At 42.6% G+C, this 21919-nt stretch overlaps 1 protein-coding gene across 1 annotated transcript in view; it reads left to right on the forward strand.

Annotated features, from left to right (window-relative positions):
* Window positions 1-20813, forward strand: part of LOC134345998 (transmembrane protein 127) — a 64284-nt gene extending 43471 nt beyond the window's left edge. Inside the window, 1 exon segment of the mRNA XM_063047337.1 lies at window positions 15411-20813. Coding sequence (XP_062903407.1) covers window positions 15411-15688 — 278 coding nt within the window. The 3' untranslated portion in view covers window positions 15689-20813.
* The last annotated feature ends 1106 nt before the right edge of the window (window positions 20814-21919 follow it).

A 21919-nucleotide genomic window follows, 5' to 3' on the forward strand; every position in this document is an offset into this window, starting at 1 on the left:
CAGCAGTGCTGAAGTCACAAGCTGTCAGAACCGGCGTGTCGAATACTGTGAGGATAGAATGAAACCAGCATGGCTTTCTGCCACACCAGGATCTCTGTGTGTAACAGCAGCCTTGTTTCTCTTTTGCAGTGCCGGATGCAAGAGCAGACCACAGAATTCAACAAAAATGGGCCACGGGGTGAAATTTTACACACCTGCTGTTACTGTACTGTGGAATATAGAAATAAATCCTGTCAGATAAGAAGCTGCTGTTGCTGATTTTTAAAAACAAGCTGACGGCTCATGGGGAAAGTTGCTTTACAGAGTGATAGATATTCAGCTCTTCTGTAAGACTATAAGACATAGGAGCAAAATTAGGCCATTCGGCCCATCATGGCTGATCCCAGATCCCATTCAACCCCATATACCTGCCTTCTCGCCAAATCCTTTGATGCTCTGACCAATCAGGAAACGATCAACTTCCACCTTAAATATAGGCATGGACTTGGCTTCCACTGCAGTTTGTGGCAGAGCATTCCACAGATTTACTACTCTCTGGCTAAAAAAAAAATCCTCCTTACCTCTATTCTACAGGGTCGCCCTCAATTTTGAGACTCTGCCCTCTAGTTCTTGATACCGTCACCATAGGAAACACCCTCTCCACATCCACCATATCTAATCCTTTCAACATTAGGTGGGTTTCAATGAGATTCCCCTATCTTACTTCTAAATTCCAGTGAGTACAGACCCCAAGCTGGCAAATGCTCCTCGGATGTTAACCCCTTCATTTCCTGAATCATCCTCTGGATTGTCTCCAATGACAACACATGGTTTCTGAGATATGGGACGCAAAACCGTTGACAAAGCTCCCAAATGCAGCCTGACTAATGTCTTTTTAAGCCTCAGCATTATCTCCTTGCTTTTATAATCTATTCCCCTTGAAATAAATGCCAACATTGCTTTTGCTTTCTTTACCACAAACTTAACCTGTAAATTAACCTTCTGGGAATCTTGCACAAGGGCTCCAAAGTCCCTCTGCACCTCTGATGTTGAACCTGCTCCCCATTTAGATAATAGTTTGCATTATTATTATTATACATTTCCCAGCACTGTATTCCATCTGCCACTTTTTTTGCCCATTCTTCCAATTTGTCTAAGTCCTGCTGCAATTGCATTGTTTTCTCAGCACTACCTACCCCACCACCTATCTTCATATCATCTGCAAACTTTGCCACAAAGCCATCAATTCCATTATCTAGATCACTAACAAACAATGTGAAAAATCAGCGGTCCCAATACTGACCCCTGAGGAACACCACTAGTCATGGGCAGCCAACCAGAAAAGGACCCTTTTATTCCCACGCGCTGCCTCCTGCCTGTCAGCCATTCCCCTATCCATGCCAGTATCTTTCCTGTAACACCATAGAATTTTATCTTGTTAAACAGCCTCATGTGTGGCATCTTATCAAATGCCTTCTAAACATCCAAGTAAATGACATCCACTGCCTCTCCTTTGTCCACCCTCCTGGTTACTTCCTTGAATAACTCTAACAGATTTGTCAGCAAATTTCCCTTGACAGAAACCATGCTGACTTTGACTTACAGTATTTTATCTTTAGTCTCCAAGTACACCGAAACCTCATCCTTAATAATGGACCGCAACACTTTCCAACCACTGAGGTTAGGCTAACTGGCCTATAATTTCCTTTCTTTTGCCTTCCTCCCTTCTTAAAGAGTGGGAATGACATTTGCAATCTTCTAGTCCTCCGGGACCATGCCAGAATCAAGTGATTCTTGAAAGATCATGACCAATGCATCCTTTATCTCTTCAGCAAACTTTCTCAGGACTCTGGGATGTAGTCCATCTGGTTCACCTTTTCCTTTGAAATAGCATTGGCACTCACTCCTGCTCTCTGACACTCACGGACATCTGGCACACTGCTAGTGTCTTCCACAGTGAAGACAGATGCAAAATACCCATTATGTTGGCGAGGTGGATGTTACAGATCAGATTGATGAGGTGATGTTACAGATGAGATTGGTGTGATGGCACATTAGAGGTCAGATTGGTGAGATGGTATGTTACAGATCAGATTGGTGAGATGGCATGTTATAGATCAGATTGGTGAGATGGATGTTACAGATCAGATTGGTGAGATGGATGTTACAGATCAAATTGGTGAGATGGATGTTACAGATCAGACTGGTGAGATGGATGTTACAGATCAGACTGGTGAGATGGATGTTACAGATCAGATTGGTGAGATGGATGTTACAGATCAGACTGGTGAGATGGATGTTACAGATCAGATTGGAGAGATGGATGTTACAGATCAGATTGGAGAGATGGATGTTACAGATCAGATTGGAGAGATGGATGTTACAGATCAGATTGGAGAGATGACACATTATAGATCAGATTGGTGAGATGAATGTTACAGATCAGATTGGTGAGATGGATGTTACAGAGGTCAGATTGTTGAGATGGATATTACAGATCAGATTGGTGTGATGGCACATTATAGATCAGATTGGTGAGATGTTACGGGGGTCAGATTGGTGAGATGGCACATTACAGAGATCAGATCGGTAAGCTGGCAAATTACAGAGGTCAGATTGGTGAGATGGCATGTTACGGATCAGATTGGTGAGATGGATGTTACAGATCAGATTGGTGAGATGGCATGTTACGGATCAGATTGGTGAGATGGATGTTACAGATCAGATTGGTATGATGGCACATTATAGATCAGATTGGTGAGATGGATGTTACAGATCAGATCAGTGAGATGGTACGTTATAGATCAGTTCGGTGAGATGGATGTTAAGAGGTCAGATTGGTGAGATGGCAAGTTACAGATGAGATTGGTGTGATGGCATGTTACAGAGAATGGAAAATGAAGCTGGAGAGGTAGTAATGGGGGATAAAAAATGGCAGAGGAACATAATGCGTTTTTTGCATCAGTCTTCACTACAGAAGAAACTAGCAGTATGCCAGAAATTCAAGATTGTGAGGAGGTAGAAGTGAGTGTTGTTGCAATTACTAAGGAAAGGTGCTTGGGAAGATGAAAGGTCAGAAGGTAGATAAGTCACCTGGACCAGATGGACTACATCCCAGGGTTCTGAAAGAGGGGGCTGAAGAGCTGGTGGAGGCATTAGTAATAATTTTTACAAGAATCACTGGATTCTGGAATGGTTCCGAAGGATTGGAAAACTGCAGAAGTCACTCTACTCTTTAAGAAGAAAGGAAATTATAGGCCAGTTAGCCTGAATTCAGTAGTTGGGAAGATGTTGGAGTCCATTATTAAGGTTGAGGTTTTGGTGGTTGGAGGCACATGATTAAATAGGCCAAAGTCAGTACGGTTTCCTTAAGGGAAAATTTTGCCTGACAAATTTGCCTGTTGGGATTCTTTGATTAAATATTAGGCAAGATAGATAGTCAGTGGATGTTGTTTACTTGTATTTTTGAAAGGCCATTGACAAGGTGCCACACATGATGCTGCTGAACAAGATAAAAGCCTGTGGTATTACAGGAAAGGTACTAGCATGGATAGAACACTGGTTGACTGACAGGAGGCAAAGAGTGGGAATAAAGGGAGCCTTTTCTGGTTGGCTGCCGGTGACTAGTGGTGTTCCACAGGGTTTCTGTTGGGACTGATTTGAATGACTGAATTGATGGCTTGGTGGCCAAGTTTGCAGACAAATCAAAGATGGGTGGAAGGGTATTGAGGAAGCAGAGAGTCTGCGGTAGGACTTCGACAGATTGGGCGAATTGCAAATAAGTGGCAGATGGAATATAGTGTAGGGAAGTCATGCACTTTGGTAGAAGGAATAAAAGTGTAGACTGTTTTATAAATGGGGAGAAAATTCAAAAATCAGAGGTGCAAAGGAACTTGGGAGTCCTTAGGCTGGATTCCCTAAAGATTAAGTTACAGCTTGAGTCAGTGGTAAGGAAGGCAAGTGCAATGTTACCATACATTTCGAGAGGACTAGAATATAAGAGCAAGGATATAATGCTGAGGCTTTATAAGGCATTGGTGAGGTCTCACTTGGAGTGTTTTGAGCAGTTTTGTGCCCCTTATCTAAGAAAATATGTACTGGCATTGTAGAAGGCCCAAATGAGATTTATGAGAATGATTCCACAAATGAATATATGAGGAGTATTTGATGGCTCTGTGTCTGTATACACTGGAGTTTAGAAGAATGAGGGGGGATCTCATTGTAACCAATTGAGTATTGAAAGGCTTAGTGGATGTAGGGTGGATGTTTCCTATAGTGGGTGAGTGTCTAGGACCAGAGAGCACAATCTCAAGAGTAGTGGGGTGTCCATTTAGAAAAGAGATGAGGAGGAATTTCTTCAGCCAGAGGGTAGTGAATCTGTGGAAGTCATTGCCAGAGGTGGTTGTGGATACCTGGTCATTGGATGTATTTAAAGCAGACGTTGATAGGTTCTTCATTAGTCAGGGTGTGAACATCAGAGGGAGAAAGCTGAAGAATGGGGTTGAGAGGGATAATAAATCAGCCATGATGGAATGGTAGTGTAGGCTTGATGGGCTGAATGGCCTAATTCTGCTCCTATGTCTTATGGTAACCATGGATCTGCTTCAAACAAGAGGCAGCTGAGGATTAGTGTGATGTGTCAGAGGAGATGACAGGTGGAGGGCAGTAGAAAATCAGATTGCTGAATTAAAACAGTAAAAAAGTCTTAAGAAATGCTGAAATTATAACAGCTATTGACTGTGACTATTGACTAAATACCTTCTTTAGGATTTAATACAGGAAGATAGCAAAGTGTATTGATTTTCACACCAGACTCAATAATAATTCAAAATAATTAACTCCAGGACATAGAAATTGACAGCGTATTACAGGTCCTTTGTTGTGCCGACCACGTACCCTACTCTGGAAGCTGCCTAGAATTTCCCTACCGCGTAGCCCTCTATTTTTCTAAGCTCCATGTAACTACCTAATAGTCTCTTAAAAGACCCTATTGTATCCACCTCTACCACCTTCGCTGGCAGTGCATTCCACACACCCACCACTCTCTGTGTGGAAAAACTTACCTCTGACATCCCCCTTGTACCTACTTCCAAGCATCTTAAAACTGTGCCTCCTCATGATAGCAATTTTAGTCCTGGGTAAAAGCCTCTGGCTATCCACATGATCAATGCTTCTCATCATCTTATACACCTCTATCAGGTCACCTCTCATCCTCTTTTGCCCCAAGGAGAAAAGACACCTCAAGTAAATTTAAGTTATCAGACATTAATTGTCTTTGGCATTGTCTCAAGCCAGATTCCTTTCAACACCACTTTAACATGACTGCTTGTTTTGAATAGGTGTAAGATGTACAAATTATTAATGCAATTATATTTATAGATATGCATTTATAAATGAACACTAAGAGACTGCAGAATACCACAGTTAGATGGAACATCTGCTGTCATTCTCTGTGAAACAGGAGAGGAAGAAACTGATGCCCAGTTTAAATTTTTTAGGAACTCCATGAACACGGGACTGCACCCAAGAACAAGTTTCTGGAAGTCAATTAGAGTAGTGAGAATCAAGATGGTTTAACATCAGTAGTGAGTGAACTACTTCAAATTCATTGCAGGCAGTTTTCACACTGGGTTCAGGGGGTAAAATGCATAATTATTTATGAGCCAACACACACGTATTTGATTCCTATGTTGATTCCTTTTTTTGCCTATTGCACCATCAAGTCAATATATGATGAGTGATGTTCCACTTGGAAATGCACAGATACTCCCTGATCTCCTAATTGTGTCTGGAGTTTTTTGTTTAATTTTTCAGATTTCCAGCATTTTCAGTATTTTCTTTTTTGTCCTAGGGCCATAGTCATAGAAAAATACAGCACAGAAACAGGCCCTTCGGCCCATCTAGTCCATGGCAAAACCTTTTAAACTGTTTACTCCCATTGACCTTCACCAGGACCATAGCCCTCCATACCCTTACCATCCAAGTACCTATCCAAACTTCTCTTAAATATTGAAATTGAACTTGTATGCTCCATTTGTGCTGGCAATTCATTCCACACTCTCAGAACCCTCTGAGTGAAGAAGTTTCCCCTTAATGTTCCTATTAATCTTTTCACCTTTCACCCTTAACCCATGATCTCAAGTTGTAGCCCCCCCCCCGCAACCTCAGTAGAAAAAGCCTGCTTCCATTAATCCCTGCTATACCCCTCAATATTTTGAATACCTCTATAAAATCTCCTCTCAATCTTCTACTTTCTGAGGAATATTGTCCTAACCTATTCAATCTTACAACTCTGGTCCTCCAGACCTGGCAACGTCCTTTAAAATTTTCCTGTACTCTTTCTATCCTCTGTACTAATACCTCCACTAATCATTTCTTTGTAGTAATACTTTCAACTCCTCTTACTTTGGTAATTACTAAATTATAGACTCCTAATTCATTTTTGGCATTTTTCCCTAAAATTCTAAGCACGAGAAATTCTGCAGATGCTGGAAATCCAGAGTAAGTGCTGGAGGAACTCAGCAGGTAGGGCAGCATCTATGAGGGTGAATAAATGGTTGACATTTTGGGCTGAGCTCCTTCATCAGGACTGGGAAGGAAGAGAGCAGAAGCCAGAGTAAAGGTGAGGGGAGGGGAGGGGAAGGAGGACAAGCTGACAGGTGATTGGTGAGACCAGGTGAAGAGGAAGGTGGATGGGCAGGGGAGGAGGGGATGAAGTAAGAAGCTAACAGGTGATTAGTGGAAGAGCTAAATGGCTGAAGAATATGGAATCTGATAGCAGAGGAGAATGGACCATGGAAGAAGGGGAAGGAGCACACCATCTCGTATCCAGTGTGGGTAACATCCAACTTGATGACATGAACATTGATTTCTCTAACTTCCAGTAATTTCACCTCCCTCCCTCCTTCTCTCTTTTTCCATTCCACATTCTTGTTGCCTTCTCACCTCTTTTTCTTCTCACCTGCATATCAACCCTGTCCTGTTCCCCTCCTTCACTTTATTCCATGGCCCACTCTCCTCTCCTATCAGATTCCTCCTCCTTCAGCGCTTTACCTCTTCCACCTATCATCTTCTAGCTTCTTACTTCTTTCCACCCCTCCCCCACCCACCCACATTCTCACTCACCAGGTCTCATCCATCATCTGCCGACTTATACTCCTTCCCTTCCCCTCTCCAGCTTATTCTAGCTTCTGCCCCCTTCTTTTCCAGTCCTGATGAATGGTTTCGGCTGGAAATGTTAACTGTTTATTCCCTCCCATAGTCGATACCAGGCTTGCTGAGTTCCTTTTGTGCGTGTTTATTCCAAAATTCCCTTGAGACAGTGGTGGCAAGTTGCTAAGATAACCCACTACACAGTGTTGTAAGTGAGGGAATTTCAGGATATGGACTCTGATTCAGTAAAGGGCAGGCAAATACAAGTCAGGCTGCTGTATGATACCTATTTGGCCCTTCAAAAAAAAACAGAAACAGGTCAGTTTAACTTGGAGAATGTGACAGTTCAGCCCAGTGGTTCAATGCTGGCTCCCAGTGGAGAAATCCCCTCAGTCCCATTCCACCCCACTCCCAATTCATTTCCCTATATTGTTGCAAGTTATTCTCTCTCACACAGCTATCAATTTGCCTTTGCTTCTTTCACTTTTTATCTTTAATGGGGCTAATTTAAATTGGCCATTTGATTATCTTTGGGACATGGGAAGAAACTCGAGAAAGTTGGCGCAACCGAAGGTGTGCGATGGCTTACTGGTAGTTCGAAAGCAAAGGAATTCGATTAAAAACATTACTAATAACATTATCAAAGTTGCTGGTGAATGCAGCAGGCCAGGCAGCATCTCTAGGAAGAGGTACAGTCGACGTTTCAGGCCGAGACCCTTAGTCCTAACTTAGTCCTGACGAAGGGTCTTGGCCGGAAACGTCGACTGTACCTCTTCCTAGAGATGCTGCCTGGCCTGCTGCGTTCACCAGCAACTTTGATGTGTGTTGCTTGAATTTCCCGCATCTGCAGAATTCCTGTTGTTTGTTTTACTAATAACGTTATTGCGAGGTGAATTGTGCTGAATTATCACGGCGAACAGCAAAGAGGTGAGCGAACACAAAGCAAATTTGCGAGATGTGCCCTGCTGGCGCGCTGCAAAATCAACACACTTGGAGTTGGAGCCGTGCTGGTTGGAGCAGGCAATTCGGAAGGCTGAAGATGAGACAGAGAAGTTCTGATGACTGTCCAGCTGGCTTCGTCGGCAGCAAAATCTGGGTCCAAAGGAAATCGCTGGGCAGTATGATTCACCACAGCAAGGCTGAGGTCCTCATATGAGGTACAATTTGCTGTTTGGACAATCTAAACACCAGCTCAAATAAACTGGAAGGGCAACACACACAAAAAAAATGTTGGTGAACTTAGCAGGCCAGGCAGCATCTATAGGAAGAGGTACAGTTGACGCTTCGGGCCGGGACCCTTCAGTCCTGGCCCGAAGCGTCGACTGTACCTCTTCCTATAGATGCTGCCTGGCCTGCTGCATTCACCAGCATTTTTTGTGTGTGTTACCTGAATTTCCAGCGTCTGCAGATTTCCTCGTAAACTGGAAGGGCAGCATTTTGAGAGGAACAAGGTTAGGTCACTCTGGGCACTGAGCCAATTTGGAGAGGTTGAGAATGGCTTCCTCGGCAGTGAAATTTAGGTCTGGAGTAATTTCAGGCTCGGGATCTAATGCGAAGTGCAAACTGCTGTTCGGACAATTTAAACACCGGACCAGGTAGACTGAGGCTCCTGTCTTCTCAACACTAAGGCTGTGAAACCGCCCCCGGCTACTGTGCTTCGTGACAGTGAACTTTGCGACGATTTGCCCCGCTAATATGATGAACTGAAGATCGAGGCTTTGGGCCTACTGCGGGCTGTTCCAGGGAATTGGGTCTGAGGACTCAAGTTTAGTTTGTAATGCTGTTGTTGTTGCTGGATTCTATTGTTTGCATGATTTTTTTTTCTGTTTCTCTGTGCGGATTGGGGGTTGGTATTTTTTTAAAATTGGACTTTTTTGTTTTTCTTACTTTGTGACCACCTGTAAGCAAACAAATCTCAAGGTTGTATAACTTATACATCCTTTGATAATAAATGTAGTTTGAATACTTGAAGCCTGCGCGGAGAATGTGTAGACTCCTCACAGACAGTGCCCGAGGCCAGGATTGTGCCCAGGGCACTGGAGCTGTGAGGCATCAGCACTAACTGCTGTGCCACTCTTAAGTTTACAAGCTTAATGGCAGCATGGTAGTGCAGCAGTTAGTGCAATGGCTTTACAGTGCCAACGATCCTGATCGGGGTTCGATTCCCGCTGCTGTCTGTAAGGAGTTTGTACATTCTCCCTGTTACTGCCTGGGTTTTCTCCAGGAATGCCAGTTTGCTCCCACATTGCAAAGATGCACAGTTCGGGTTTGTGAGTTGTGGGCACGCTGTACTGGCGCAGGAAGCGTGGTGACACTTGTGGGCTGCTCGTCACTCAGTTTTCGGACTATGTTTGTTGTTGATACAAAACGTTGATGTTTCGATGTACATGTGACAAATAAACCTCATCTTTAAAGTGGGTGAGAGAATTTTCTCAGAAACAAACATTTACAACACCCTAATTATAAAGTGATGACATGATCCAAATCAAGTATTTGGTTTCCTCGCCAGGTGGACAGTTGGAATGGTTTGGCTATTGATGATCCTTTGCTTTTACAAACTGGAGTTGATTCTTTGGAGCTTCTTGAGAGGGTTAATTGCTCAAAATGACGACACTGAATTTATACGTTAAAGCAATCCCGGATCTTTGACCCTTTATTTCATTATTGATCAAAACTTACAAAAAACAAGTGAAGTCATTTACTCAGCTTTCTCTGACCTTGCATTGCCTTTCCTATCATAAAATTACTCAATAACTTAAGGTTCTTAAATTCTCTCATTGTCACCAATGTAAAAATCTGTAACTGCTGTCATTTTTGGACAACATTCATAGTAATATATCGACTTGGCAATTTATCAATTACCCATCCTGCCAGCTGGTTAATGTGCATTATTTAGTTTCCTTTCTATACTCATTAGTCAGAGAATTATATTGCAAGGAAACTGACACTTTGACTTGTGTTCCTCCCTGCTGACCAAATGCCTTCCAGACCTTTTCCTGTTTGTCTGCATCTGGCCCATGTTGCTCCAAGCCTTTTCTATCCATATGTCTAAACGTTGTATAAACATTTTAGTTGTACTCACCTCTGCAGCTTCCCGTGGCAGTTTGCTCCATATTCCCACCGTTCTCTGCATGCAGGCAGATTGGGAAAATCAGCTTGGTAATGGTTCTCAAGGGAGTGAATTTGTTGAATGCCTACGAGATGGCTTTTTACAGCAGTTTGTCATTGAGCCTGTTAGGGGATTGGGTGTTATGTAATGAACTGGAGGCGATTAAGGGACTTAAGCTAAAGGAACCCTTAGGAGACGGTGATCACAATATGATTGAGCTCAACTTGAAACTTGATAGGGAGAAAGTAAAGTCTGACGTAGCAGTATTTCAGTGGAGTAAAGGAATGATAAAGGAGTTAGTCAAAGTTAATTGGAAGGAAATGCTGGCGGTGATGACAGCAGAACAGCAAGGGCGAGAGTTTCTGGGAAACATGAGAAAGGTGCAGGATAGATGTATTCCAAAAACAAAGAAATGGCAAAATAGTACAACTGTGGTTTACAAGGGAAGTCAAAGCTAATGTAAAAGCAAAGGAGAAAGCATAAAACAAAGCAAAAATTAGCAGGAAGATAGAGGATTGGGAAGCTTTTAAAAACCTTCAGAAAGCAACTAAAAGAATCGTAAGGAAGGAAGAGATGCAATGTGAAAATAAGCTAGCAAAAAATGTCAAGGTGGATAGAAAAAGCTTTTTCAAGTATTTAAAAAAAGATAAAAGAGCAATGAGAGTGGATATAGGACCACTAGAAAATGAGGCAGGAGAAATAATAACAGGGGTCATGGAGATGGCAGATGAACTAAATGAGTATTTTACTTCATTCTTCACTGTGGAAGACACTCCAGTGTGCCAGATGTTGAAGAGTGTGAGCAAAGAGCAATGAGTGCAGTTACTATTATAGGGGAGAAGGTGCTTAAAAAGTCGAAAGAACTGAAGGTGTATATGTCACCTGGACCAGATGAGCTGCACCCTAGAGTTCTGGAAAAGGTAGCGTTAGAGATTGTGGAGGCATTAGTAATGATCTTTCAAGAATCATTGGACTCTGGCATGGTACCAGAGGACTGGAAAATTGCAAATGTCATTTCACTCTTTAAGAAAGGAGGAAGGCAGCAGAAAGGGGATTATAGACCATTTAGCCCAACCTCAATGGTTGGGGAGATGTTGGAGTCAATTGTTAAGGATGAGATTATGGAGTACTTGGTGATACAAGACATGATAGGTCAAAGTCAGCATGGTTTCCTTCAGGGGAAATGTTGTCTGACAAACCTGTTGGAATTCTTTGAGCAGATTACAAGTAGGATAGATAAAGGGGATACAGTGGATGTTGTATATCTGTACTTTTAGAAGGCCTTTGACAAGATGCCACACATGAGGCTGCTTACCAAGTTAAGAGCCCATGGTATTACAGGAAAGTTAGTAGCATGGTTAGAACAATAGCTGATTGGTAGGAGGCAATGAGTGGGAATAAAAGGATCCTTTTTTTGATTGGCTGCCAGTGACTAGTGGTGTTCCACAGGGGTTGGTATTGGGACCACTTCTTTTTATGCTGTATATCAATGATTTAGATGATGGAATAGCTGGCTTTGTTGCTAAGTTTGCTGATGATACAGAAATTGGTGGAGAGGCAGGTATTGTTAAGGAAACAGGAAATCTGCAGGACTTAGACAGATTAGGAGAATGGGTAAAAAGTGGTAAATGAAATACAGTGTTGGAAAATGCATGGTCATGCACTTTGTGAATAGAAATAAATGTGCGGACTATTTTTTTAAATGAGGAGAAAATCCAAAAATCTGAGATGCAAAGTGACTTGGGAGTCCTTGTGTAGAACACCGTAAAGGTTAACCTGCAGGTTGAGTTGGCGGTGAGGAAGGCAAATGCAATGTTAACATTCATTTCAAAAGGTCTAGAATATAAGAGCAGGGATGTGATGCTGAGGTTTTATAAGGCACTGGTGAGGCCTCACCTTGAGTGCTGTGAACAGTTTTGGGCTCCTCATCTAAGAAAAGGTGTGCTGGCATTGGAGAGGGTCTAGAGGAGGTTCACAAGGATGAATCCGGGAATAGAAGGGGTTATTATATGAGGAACGCTTGATGGCTCTGGGCATATACTCACTGGAATTTAGAAGGATGGTGGGGGGGGGGGTGGAATCTTATTGAAACCTTCGAATATTGAAACGCCTAGACAGAGTAGATGTGGAAAGGATGTTTCCCATGGTGGCGGAGTCCAGGACAAGAGGGCACTGCCTCAGGATAGAGGGGTGTCCATTCAAAACAGAGATGCGAAGAAATTTCTTTAGGCAGAGGCTGGTGAATTAGTGAAATTTGTTACCATAGGCAGCTGTGGAGGCCAGATTGTTGGGTGTATCTAAAGTGGAGATTGACAGGGTCTTGATTGGTCATGGCATCAATGGTTACAGGGAGAAGGCTGGGGACTGGGGCTGAGCAGGAGAAAGAAACGATCAGTCATCATTGAATGATGGAGCAGACTTGATGGGCTAAATGGCCTAATTCTTCTGTGTTTTATGGACTTATGAAAATGTTTTTGCCCCAGTTACCTTAATCTTATGTCCCCTAGCTTTAGACTGCCCTAACCTCCAAAACAAAACTACTTTTCAACAATTATATAAGCCTCTAATAGTCACCTTCTTCTCTCCAGGGAAAACAGTCCGGGCCTATGCGGTCTCTCCTGATAACTCTTTTGTCCAATCTCTGCAGCAAACTTATGAATCTCTTCTGCATCCTTTCCATCTTAATCACACTTTTAATTAAATGTTCATTTTAAATAGTAATTAGCGTAAGTAGTTTAGTCATATAATTAATATACAGTATTCACAATGTATGAATTTATTAAATTATGACAAGGGAAGGGACATGTAACATTATCTTTCCCGAGCTTAAATCATTCATAGGTTCTTATCAAAACCCGAATATTCAGCCTTTATTTAATATCGTTTATAATTTAAATTTGAATGGTTTAAATATTTTGACTGAATATGTGCTTTCCCCAAGTAAGCATTGTTTACGTTGCTCAGAAAACCTCAGATTCCTTTGGGATCAATAAAGTATCTATCAATCTATCTATCTAAACTATTCTACTGCATCCTGACCACAAGTATTGATTAAGCTGTGTCATAAACTGTAATTAATCCTTAGTTACCAAGGTACTAGACCCATCTTTCTGTTTGACAGCAAAGAAACTCTTAAACTGCTGTACTGTGCCAAAGTCTTACGCACCCTAGCTATATATAAGACTTCTGCACAGTACTGTAATAATTTTGTATTGCACTGTACTGCTGCCAGAAAAAAAACAAATTACATGACATATGTGAGTGATGATAAACCTGATTCTGATACGAGTCTCTATTGTGGACTGAGAGTGGGAAGAGGGCAGGGAGAGGGGAATCATGGTTGTGAAAAGGGGAAGGGAGAGGGAAGGGTGCAGGAAGCACCAGAGACACATTCTGTAATGATCAATAAACCAACTTTTGAGAGTCAGATGATCTTGCTTGGTGTCTCAAGGCTGAGTGTGAATGCACCTTTGCCACCCCTCACCACTGGCACTTCTCTGCCACCTGAACCACTCCACTCCCGTGGCACTCCACCCTCGCCATTCCCAACATCCTGTGCTTCCATCAGATTTACAAACTCACTCTCTGCTCCACGTTGACAAATACAGTACTGTACAAAAGCCTTAGGTGCCCTATCTATATATATGTATGTGTGTGCCTAAGACTTTTGCACAGTATTTCAACACTTAGTATTTTAACACTGTCCAAATCCATTGAAATGCACAATAAATAAACACAAATCTCAAAAGGATGCTCTTATTACTGGCTCAGAATAATTTCTAGTCCAATTTCTACCCTAGTTCCATACACTTTAAATTTCGGTCCATTTGTTTTACATCATTGAATTCTTCTAAGATGTTCATGTTCAATAACCTCTAATTCTGCTTTCGACCATATCTTCTACTGTCTCCAAGTTCTGGCAACAGCCACCAGATCAGTAGAGTGGTTAGAAAGAGTAGCAACAGGCCTGGGTATCTATCTCTCTCCGCACTCAGTAGACCTTCTCTCTCAGTTTGGTGTAACACTGTAGTTGAATATTTGACATTGGCTGGCTGTCCATATTAATTTTGCAGTGCGTGGAAAATGATGTATGGAGAACAGGCTCCACAGCCTAACTCCTCCGTATTGAATGGTGCCTACCGAGCCAGACCCATTCACTCATGTTTGGTCCATATTCCTCTAGTCCCTCTTATTCAAATACATCCAAATATCCTTTGAACATTGTACCTGCCTCAGTGAGTTTCTCTGACACCTCATTCCATATACACACCATCCTCTGTGCCCCTCTGGCCCCTTTTTAAATCCTTCACACCTCACTTTAAAACTATGCCCTGTAGATCTTAATTCCCCCTTCTCTGGGAAAAAGACTATGCATTCATCCTATCCATGCCTCTCATGATTTTACACATCTCTAAACCATCATCCTTCAGTCTCGGACGTTTCAAGGAACAAAGTGACAGTGAGTATAGGAATGGAGCGACAGAGGGTGAGAGGTGACCTGATAGAGATGTACAAGAAGATGAGAGGCATTGATCGTGTGGATAGTCAGAGGCTTTTTCCCAGGGCTGAAATAGCTAACATGAGAGGGCACAGTTTTAAGGTGCTTGGAAGTGGGTACAGAGGAGACATCAGGGGTAAGTTTTTTACGCAGAGAGTGGTGAGTGTGTGGAATGGGCTGCCGGCGATGGTGGTGGGGACGGATACGATAGGGTCTTTTAAGAGACTCCTGGATAGGTACATGGGGCTCAGAAAAATAGAGGGCTGTGGATAAGCCTAGGTAGTTTCTAAAGTAAGTACATGTTCGGCACAGCATTGTGGGCCTGTATTGTGCTGTAGGTTTTCTATGTTTCAAAGTCCTTGACAGCCCAGCATCTCCCAATAAACCAGGCCTTTGAGTTCTGACAGCATCCTTGTAAATCTTCTCTGCACTCTTTCTAGCTTAATGTGTGGTAACTGATTCCTTAGTGCTTCCAAGGATCTCTTAAACACCTGTATCTCGTTTCAACTTGTCCAAGTGTTTGCATGTGTGCAGAAATGTTAGATGATTATTGCTGTTCATGTTAAGGTAACTTGTTTATATTAAGGTAACCATTTACACAGAGCGTTACCCTACCCCACTATACTTGTTGCTGCTTTGTATCTCAGGCAGTTCCCACCTTGTGTTTTGCAGCCATTCTGGATATTGGGTCGCTGGCTCTGTGCTCCTACTTGTTCTTCCAGGTGAAGACGAGCCTGAGGAGAAAGGAATTTGAGAAGACGGCCATGCAGACAGCCTTGGGGAAAAGCTATATGATTGCAGTGTTTGCTGTGATATTCGCTCTCATTGCCTCGGTCTTGAGTCTACAGAAAATCGTTCTGAAGTATGAGAGAGTGCCGGATGGCAGGAAAGAAGAGGAGTCTTCGCTAACCACACCACAGGGCTTTGCAACTTGTGAGGAGAGCAGCTAGACCATTTGCACCACATCGCTGTAGATTCTGCTGGACTTGACCGGTTGATCCTGTGTCCTGCTTGCAGTGTTACTGTGGGTAGGGTCAGAGAGTGGGCGGAATGCAGCCCGGACTGAAATGGATCGCTCGCTGTCCACTGCAAATGGAGCAACATCTTTGACTGTTCTAATTAGGAAAGAAAACAATAGCTTTAATGTTTGCTTCATACATTTAAAAAATTTATATTTTTACTTTTTTTTTGTACAGTTGTCACCAGTTGTTGAAGTGGCTGCTCGTTCAGTGTTGATTTAAAATCAATAAAAGCAGAACCCACCGAGTATAAAGAGAATTTGTCATTGTCAGCAGTGGTTGACGTAGGAGAGCTGAACTTCACTGACAAGGTTCCCTCCACAACATTTCTGATTATCTTCAATGTCCTGACTGTAACATGGATTACTGAGAAAGCAGAAATAGATGTCAATTCTGATGTAAGAAACCATAATGTTGGGAGTGTTTGTCGGGCAGCGTCTGTGGGGAAGGAGGTCAGGGTTGGTGTTTCATTGTGATGACATTTCATTGTGGGACGGGGTTTGTTGATCTGGGGACACCAACTCCCAACCTCTCTGGAGAAACCGCCTGGTCTGCCGAGTGTTCCCTGCACTTCCTGTTCGTGTTCTGGATTTTCAATGCCTGCAGTTTTTATTCCTTCTCAGGCTCTGGCCAGTTTTGGTGTGTAATTTACCTGTAACATGATTTGTTCATTTTTCTCTCTCCACGGAAGCAGACTGGCCACAGAAGCTTTTTTGGCAGTCTCACATATTTCAGATTTTAAGCAACTGTTGTGTTCTCCATCTCAGTTTTCATTTGTCCTCTGCTCACACTCTCTCCTGCTTTTGTGATTTCCCTCCTCCATCCACACTTCCTCCAGACAGACCAGTTGCCATTATTGAGCTTATCCGGCAACTTCCAGCTGACACTAGTCTGCCATTTTCTCCTCCAGACTTTCCCCTCCTTCATCTTCTCTGCAACATGCCGGTTTGCCAGCTTTTCCAAAGTAGATGACGGGATGCAGAGCTGGGCTGAGAGGTGGCAGATGGAGTTCAACCCGGAAAAGTGTGAAGTGATTCACTTTGGATGGTTAAACTTGAAGGCAGAAAACAGCAGGATTCTTAGTGGTGTGGAGGAACAGAGGGCTTTTGGGGTTCGTATCCATAGATGTCATGGGACTAAAATCCACAGCCATGATCTTTCCCATATGAGTTAAAGGAAATTGCCCCTCATCGTAGGCTAGTTGTGATAGCTATCCCTTTATGTGTCTGATTCACCTGACTGCTGAAAAACTTGACACATACGGTGCTCACAAAAAGTATTCACACCCCCCCCCCCATTGGAAGTTTTCATGTTTTATTGTCCTACAACATTGAATTAGGGTGGATTTAACTTGGCTTTTTTTGTCCTTGATCAACACTTCAAAGTGTCAAAGTGAAAACAGATCTCTACAAAGTGATCTAAATTAATTATAAGTACAAAACACAAAATAATTGATTGCGTAGTATTCACCTCCTTTAGTATGATACACCAAATCATCATTGGTACAGTCATTTGGTTTTAGGAGTCACATAATTTGTTAAATGGAGATCTGTTTTTGGAGACCTGTGTGCTGTCAAGGTGTTTCTACTGATTGTAGTAAAAATACACCTGTATCTAGAAGGTCCAACTGCTGGTGATTCAGTATCCTGGAAAAAACTACACCATGAAGACAAGTGAACACTGCAAGGGACTGCGTGATAAGGTTATTGAAAAACTCAAGTCAGGAGATGGATACAAGAAAATTTCCAAGTCACTGAATATCCCTTGGAGTACAGTTCAGTCAGTCATTAAGAAATGGGAAGAATATGGCACAGCTGTAAATCTGCCTAGAACATGTATCCTCAAAAACTGAGTGACAGTGCAAGAAGGGGATGAGTGAGGGAGGCCACCAAGAGACCTATGACAGCTCTGGAGGGAGGCCACCAAGAGACCTATGACAGCTCTGGTGGAGTTACAAACTTCAGTGGCTGAGATGGGAGAGACTGCACATACAACAACTGTTGCCCGGGTGCTTCACCAGTCACAGCTTTATGGGAGAGTGGCAAAGAAAACGTCACTGTTGGGGGGGGGGGGAACTCACATTGAAATCTCAGCTGGAGTTTGCCAGAAGGCATGTGGGAAATTCTGAAGTCAGCTGGAAGAATATTTTATGGTCTGATGAAATCAAAATAGAGCTTTTTGGCCATCAGATTAAACCCTCTGTTTGGCATAAACCAAGCACTGTACATCATCAAAAGCACACCGTCCCTACCGTGAAGCATGGTGGTGGCTGCATCATGCTGTGGGGATGCTTCACTGCAGCAGGCCCTGGAAGGCTTGTGAAGGTAGAGGGTAAAATTAATGCAGCAAAATACATGGAAATCCTGGAGGAAAACCTGGTGCCGTTTGCAAGAGAACTGCAACCTGGGAGAAGATTTGTTTTCCAGCAAGACAATGAACCCAAGCATAAAGCCAAAGCTACACAGGAATGGCTTAAGAACAACAAAGTTAATGTCCTGGAGTGGCCAAGTCAGAGTCCAGACCTCAATCCAATTGAGAATTTGTGGCTGGACTTGAAAAGGGCTATTCAGTCACGATCCCCAGTAATCTGACTGAGCTTAAGCAGTTTTGTGAAAAAGAATGGGAAAGAATTGCAGTGTCCAGATGTGCAAAGCTGATAGAGACCTATCCACACAAATTCAAGGCTGTAATTGCTGCCAAAGGTGCATCTTACTAAATACTGACTTGAAAGGGGTGAGTAATTATGCAATCAGTTATTTTGTCTTTTATATTTGTAATTAATTTAGATCACTTTTTAGAGATCTGGTTTTATTTTGACAGGAAAGAGTCTTTTTCTGTTGATCAGTGTCAAAAAAGCCAAATTAAATCCACTCTGATTCAATATTGTAGAACAATAAAACATGAAAACTTCCATGGGAGGGTGAAAATACTTCTGATAGGTACTGTACATTCTATGTAGCAACAGATCACACAGTTGTTGGATCCTGGTGATTTTGCAATCCAGAGGTTCTTCAGAAGTCAAGAATGAGGCATAAATCTTGTTGGTTATGAACATTTATGAAATGTAGCAAGAACGAAGAATGAAACAAAGAAAAGACAGCAAAGAAGTCATGGTCATCTGTAACGAAAGCTCATTCAAACTGGAAAGGAACAGGACGTTCTATGATAACAAGCTATGAAATCTGTGAATGTGGAATTCATTGCCACAGGTGGCTGTGGAGGCCAGGTCATTGAGTATTTAAGGTAGAGGTTGACAGATTCTTGACTGGTCAGGGCATGAAAGGTTACGGGGATAGTGGGTTTGAAAAGGAAATGGATTGGGCATGATCAAATAGCGGAGCAGACTCATTGGGCCAAATGGCTTAATTTGCTCCCATGTCTTATAGTCTTGTGGAAACAACCAATGTGACACCTGCTGCAGAAAAACTAAGAAGTTTCCAGAAAAATACAGAATCAGCTATACTACAATTACTGCAAAATTCACTTGTATATCGGTAATTATATAAAAATATAAGGTAGCGCAGGAAAAGTTAAACTACAAGAAAAATAACACATTTATACTCTAATATTGAGGTTTGACTATTTACAAACCGGGAATGCTATGACCAGCATCCCAAGTTATAGAAACCATTAAGAAGCTCTCAATGATACTGTGCCCCGGGAAAAACAGTGTGTTGTTTACGCAAATGAAAATAGCTGAACATGACCGATGAAGATGCAGGAAGTATTGGCCAAGTAGTTGAAAACTGACACAAATATGTTGAAATTGATTCCATTTGGGGAAAGGCATGGAAAGCTGATGGTGGTGAATTGTTTCTGGTAAAATGTCAAGAGGCAGAGAGAGGAAACCATAAGACTATAAGACAAAGGAGCAGAAGTCGGCCATTTGGCCCATCGAGTCTGCTCTGCCATTTTTATCATGAGCTGATCCATTCTCCCATTTAGTCCCACTCCCCCGTCTTCTCACCATAACCTTTGATGCCCTGGCTACTCAGATACCTGTCAATCTCTGACAGGGGCAGATTGACCCAGAGGGAGTTCTTGGAGGGGAGCGAACAATGTTAAGGTAATTGGTATTAACAATTGGTTGGATGGTTTTGCAGAGGCACTCTGTGCAACAAAGGGTCTGTTGCTATGAACCTTGGTGGACCCAAGAGACATCTAATGATATCGTCCTGCTGGCATCGCACTAATGAAGCAGGTTTCATTGTTAGATTAATGAGAAAACTTCATGCTGTGTTGGTATGTAAATATGCAAATTGCTTTGGGATATAATTGCATTTTCTGTAGTAAAGGATATGATGGGGATTAAGAGCCATCTGTTTAACTGTTTTATCTTCCACAACCTTTCCACCTTAAATACTGCACATTTTGAATCGTCTGCATATAATTGTTTTTTAGACTGCAGGCTTTTATTAAAGTTAAATATGAGCAAGGGTTTTAAAGGCCAGTTTTCTGGGGAGCATTCAATAAATCTAGAGAAGATGGGATTTTAAAAAAAAGCGCTGAAATCTGTCATTAAAAGGAACTGCACTTGGCTGATCTGCCCCCTCCCCTCCTCTCCTCACCACTCATGCCAGTTCAGCTCTGATACCTCACCAGTCTCACCACGGCAGTGAGCAGTGGCAGCCACTTGGACGCTGAGGGTGGACAGAAATACTTGCTGGTGGCGCAGGAGGGAATTTCCTGGAGCAATCCCCAAATGGTAGGGCTAAGGTCAGCGTGGAATAGCTGGACAGGCTTGAGGGGCTGAATGTGTCACTCCTGAGCATGGTTTTTGGTGGATCTCCACGCAAATTCCAATCCTGCGAAGCCTGCTGTCATCTCAGCAAAGATTGTCAAATAGACGAATGACGTTGCAAAATGCTCTGGGAGACTGGGGGCTTGGTTTGGGGGTGGGTGGTAGAGAGGAAGTAGAGGGCACTCAAAGCAGAAAATATGAGACCCGACCACACTCTGCTGCCACTTGTCACTCACACTGATTCCCTTATTACTTATCAGCATAGTCAACTGTATTTGAAGGTCAAATTGTATTTGAAGTAAAATAAAATTCTGTATCTGCATTGACTCGAAGTTCAAAGTAAATTTATTATCAAAGTGCACATATGTCACCACATACACACTGGTATATATTTTCAGAGCAACACACACAAAACACTAGAGGAACTCAGCAGCCCTGGCAGCATCTATGGGTAAGAGTAAACAGTCAATGTTTCGGGCCGAGACCCTTCATTAGGACTGGGAAGAAAAAGAAAGACCAATTTTCAGCGATATAAGCACTTTACGAGTTGGGTTCTTTTAATTGTGTCACACACATGATACCCATCAACACTTTGGAAGAGTTTAAATAAAGAATCAGAATTGGGATTATTATCACTCACATGCAAATATCTAATTAGCCAATCAACTACCTTACTGTGCTAACCCCCTAAACTACCGTGCCATTAAATTGTTGGGTCAATCTAATGAAGCTACAATGATTTACTGGATTCTTTATTTTTTGTGAAAATGGCTGTACTTCTACTCCCAGAGTATAGGCAGAGACTGAAGACTACAGCACGGGTGGTGAGGACCAAGGTGCTATGGTCAGGGGAGGCAGAGGAGCACTTACAGGACTGCTTTGAATCGGTGGACTGGACAATATTCAGGGACTCATCTTCAAATCTGAATGAATACACTACAGCTGTCACTGACCAGTGTGAATGAGCGTGTGCCTTCGAGAACATACCAGACATGCCCAAAGCTGTGGATGACCAGGAGATTCATAGTCACTGGAAGGCTAGATCTGTGGCATTCAAGACCGGTGATCCAGAACCATACAAGAAGTCCAGGTATGACCTGCAGGAGGCTATTTTAACAACAGAATAGCAATTCCGATTGAGGTTAGAAATGGAATCGGATGCACGTCAGCTCTGACAGGGTTTGCAGGCCATTACTTCCTACAAAGCAAAACCTAACATCATGAATGGCTGTGATTCTTCATTTCTGGATGAGCTCAATGTGTCTTATGCACACTTTTAAAGGTAGAATAAAGCTTCTCCTGTACAAATCTGTGCAGCATCTGGTGACCCTGTGATCTCCGTCTCAGTAGCCAATGTCAGAACATTTTACAAGAGGGTGACCCCTTGCAAGATGTCAGGCCCTGATGGTGTACCCAGTAAG

The sequence above is a fragment of the Mobula hypostoma genome, chromosome 4, assembly GCF_963921235.1.
Source record: "Mobula hypostoma chromosome 4, sMobHyp1.1, whole genome shotgun sequence".
NCBI classification, from domain to species: Eukaryota; Metazoa; Chordata; class Chondrichthyes; order Myliobatiformes; family Myliobatidae; genus Mobula; species Mobula hypostoma.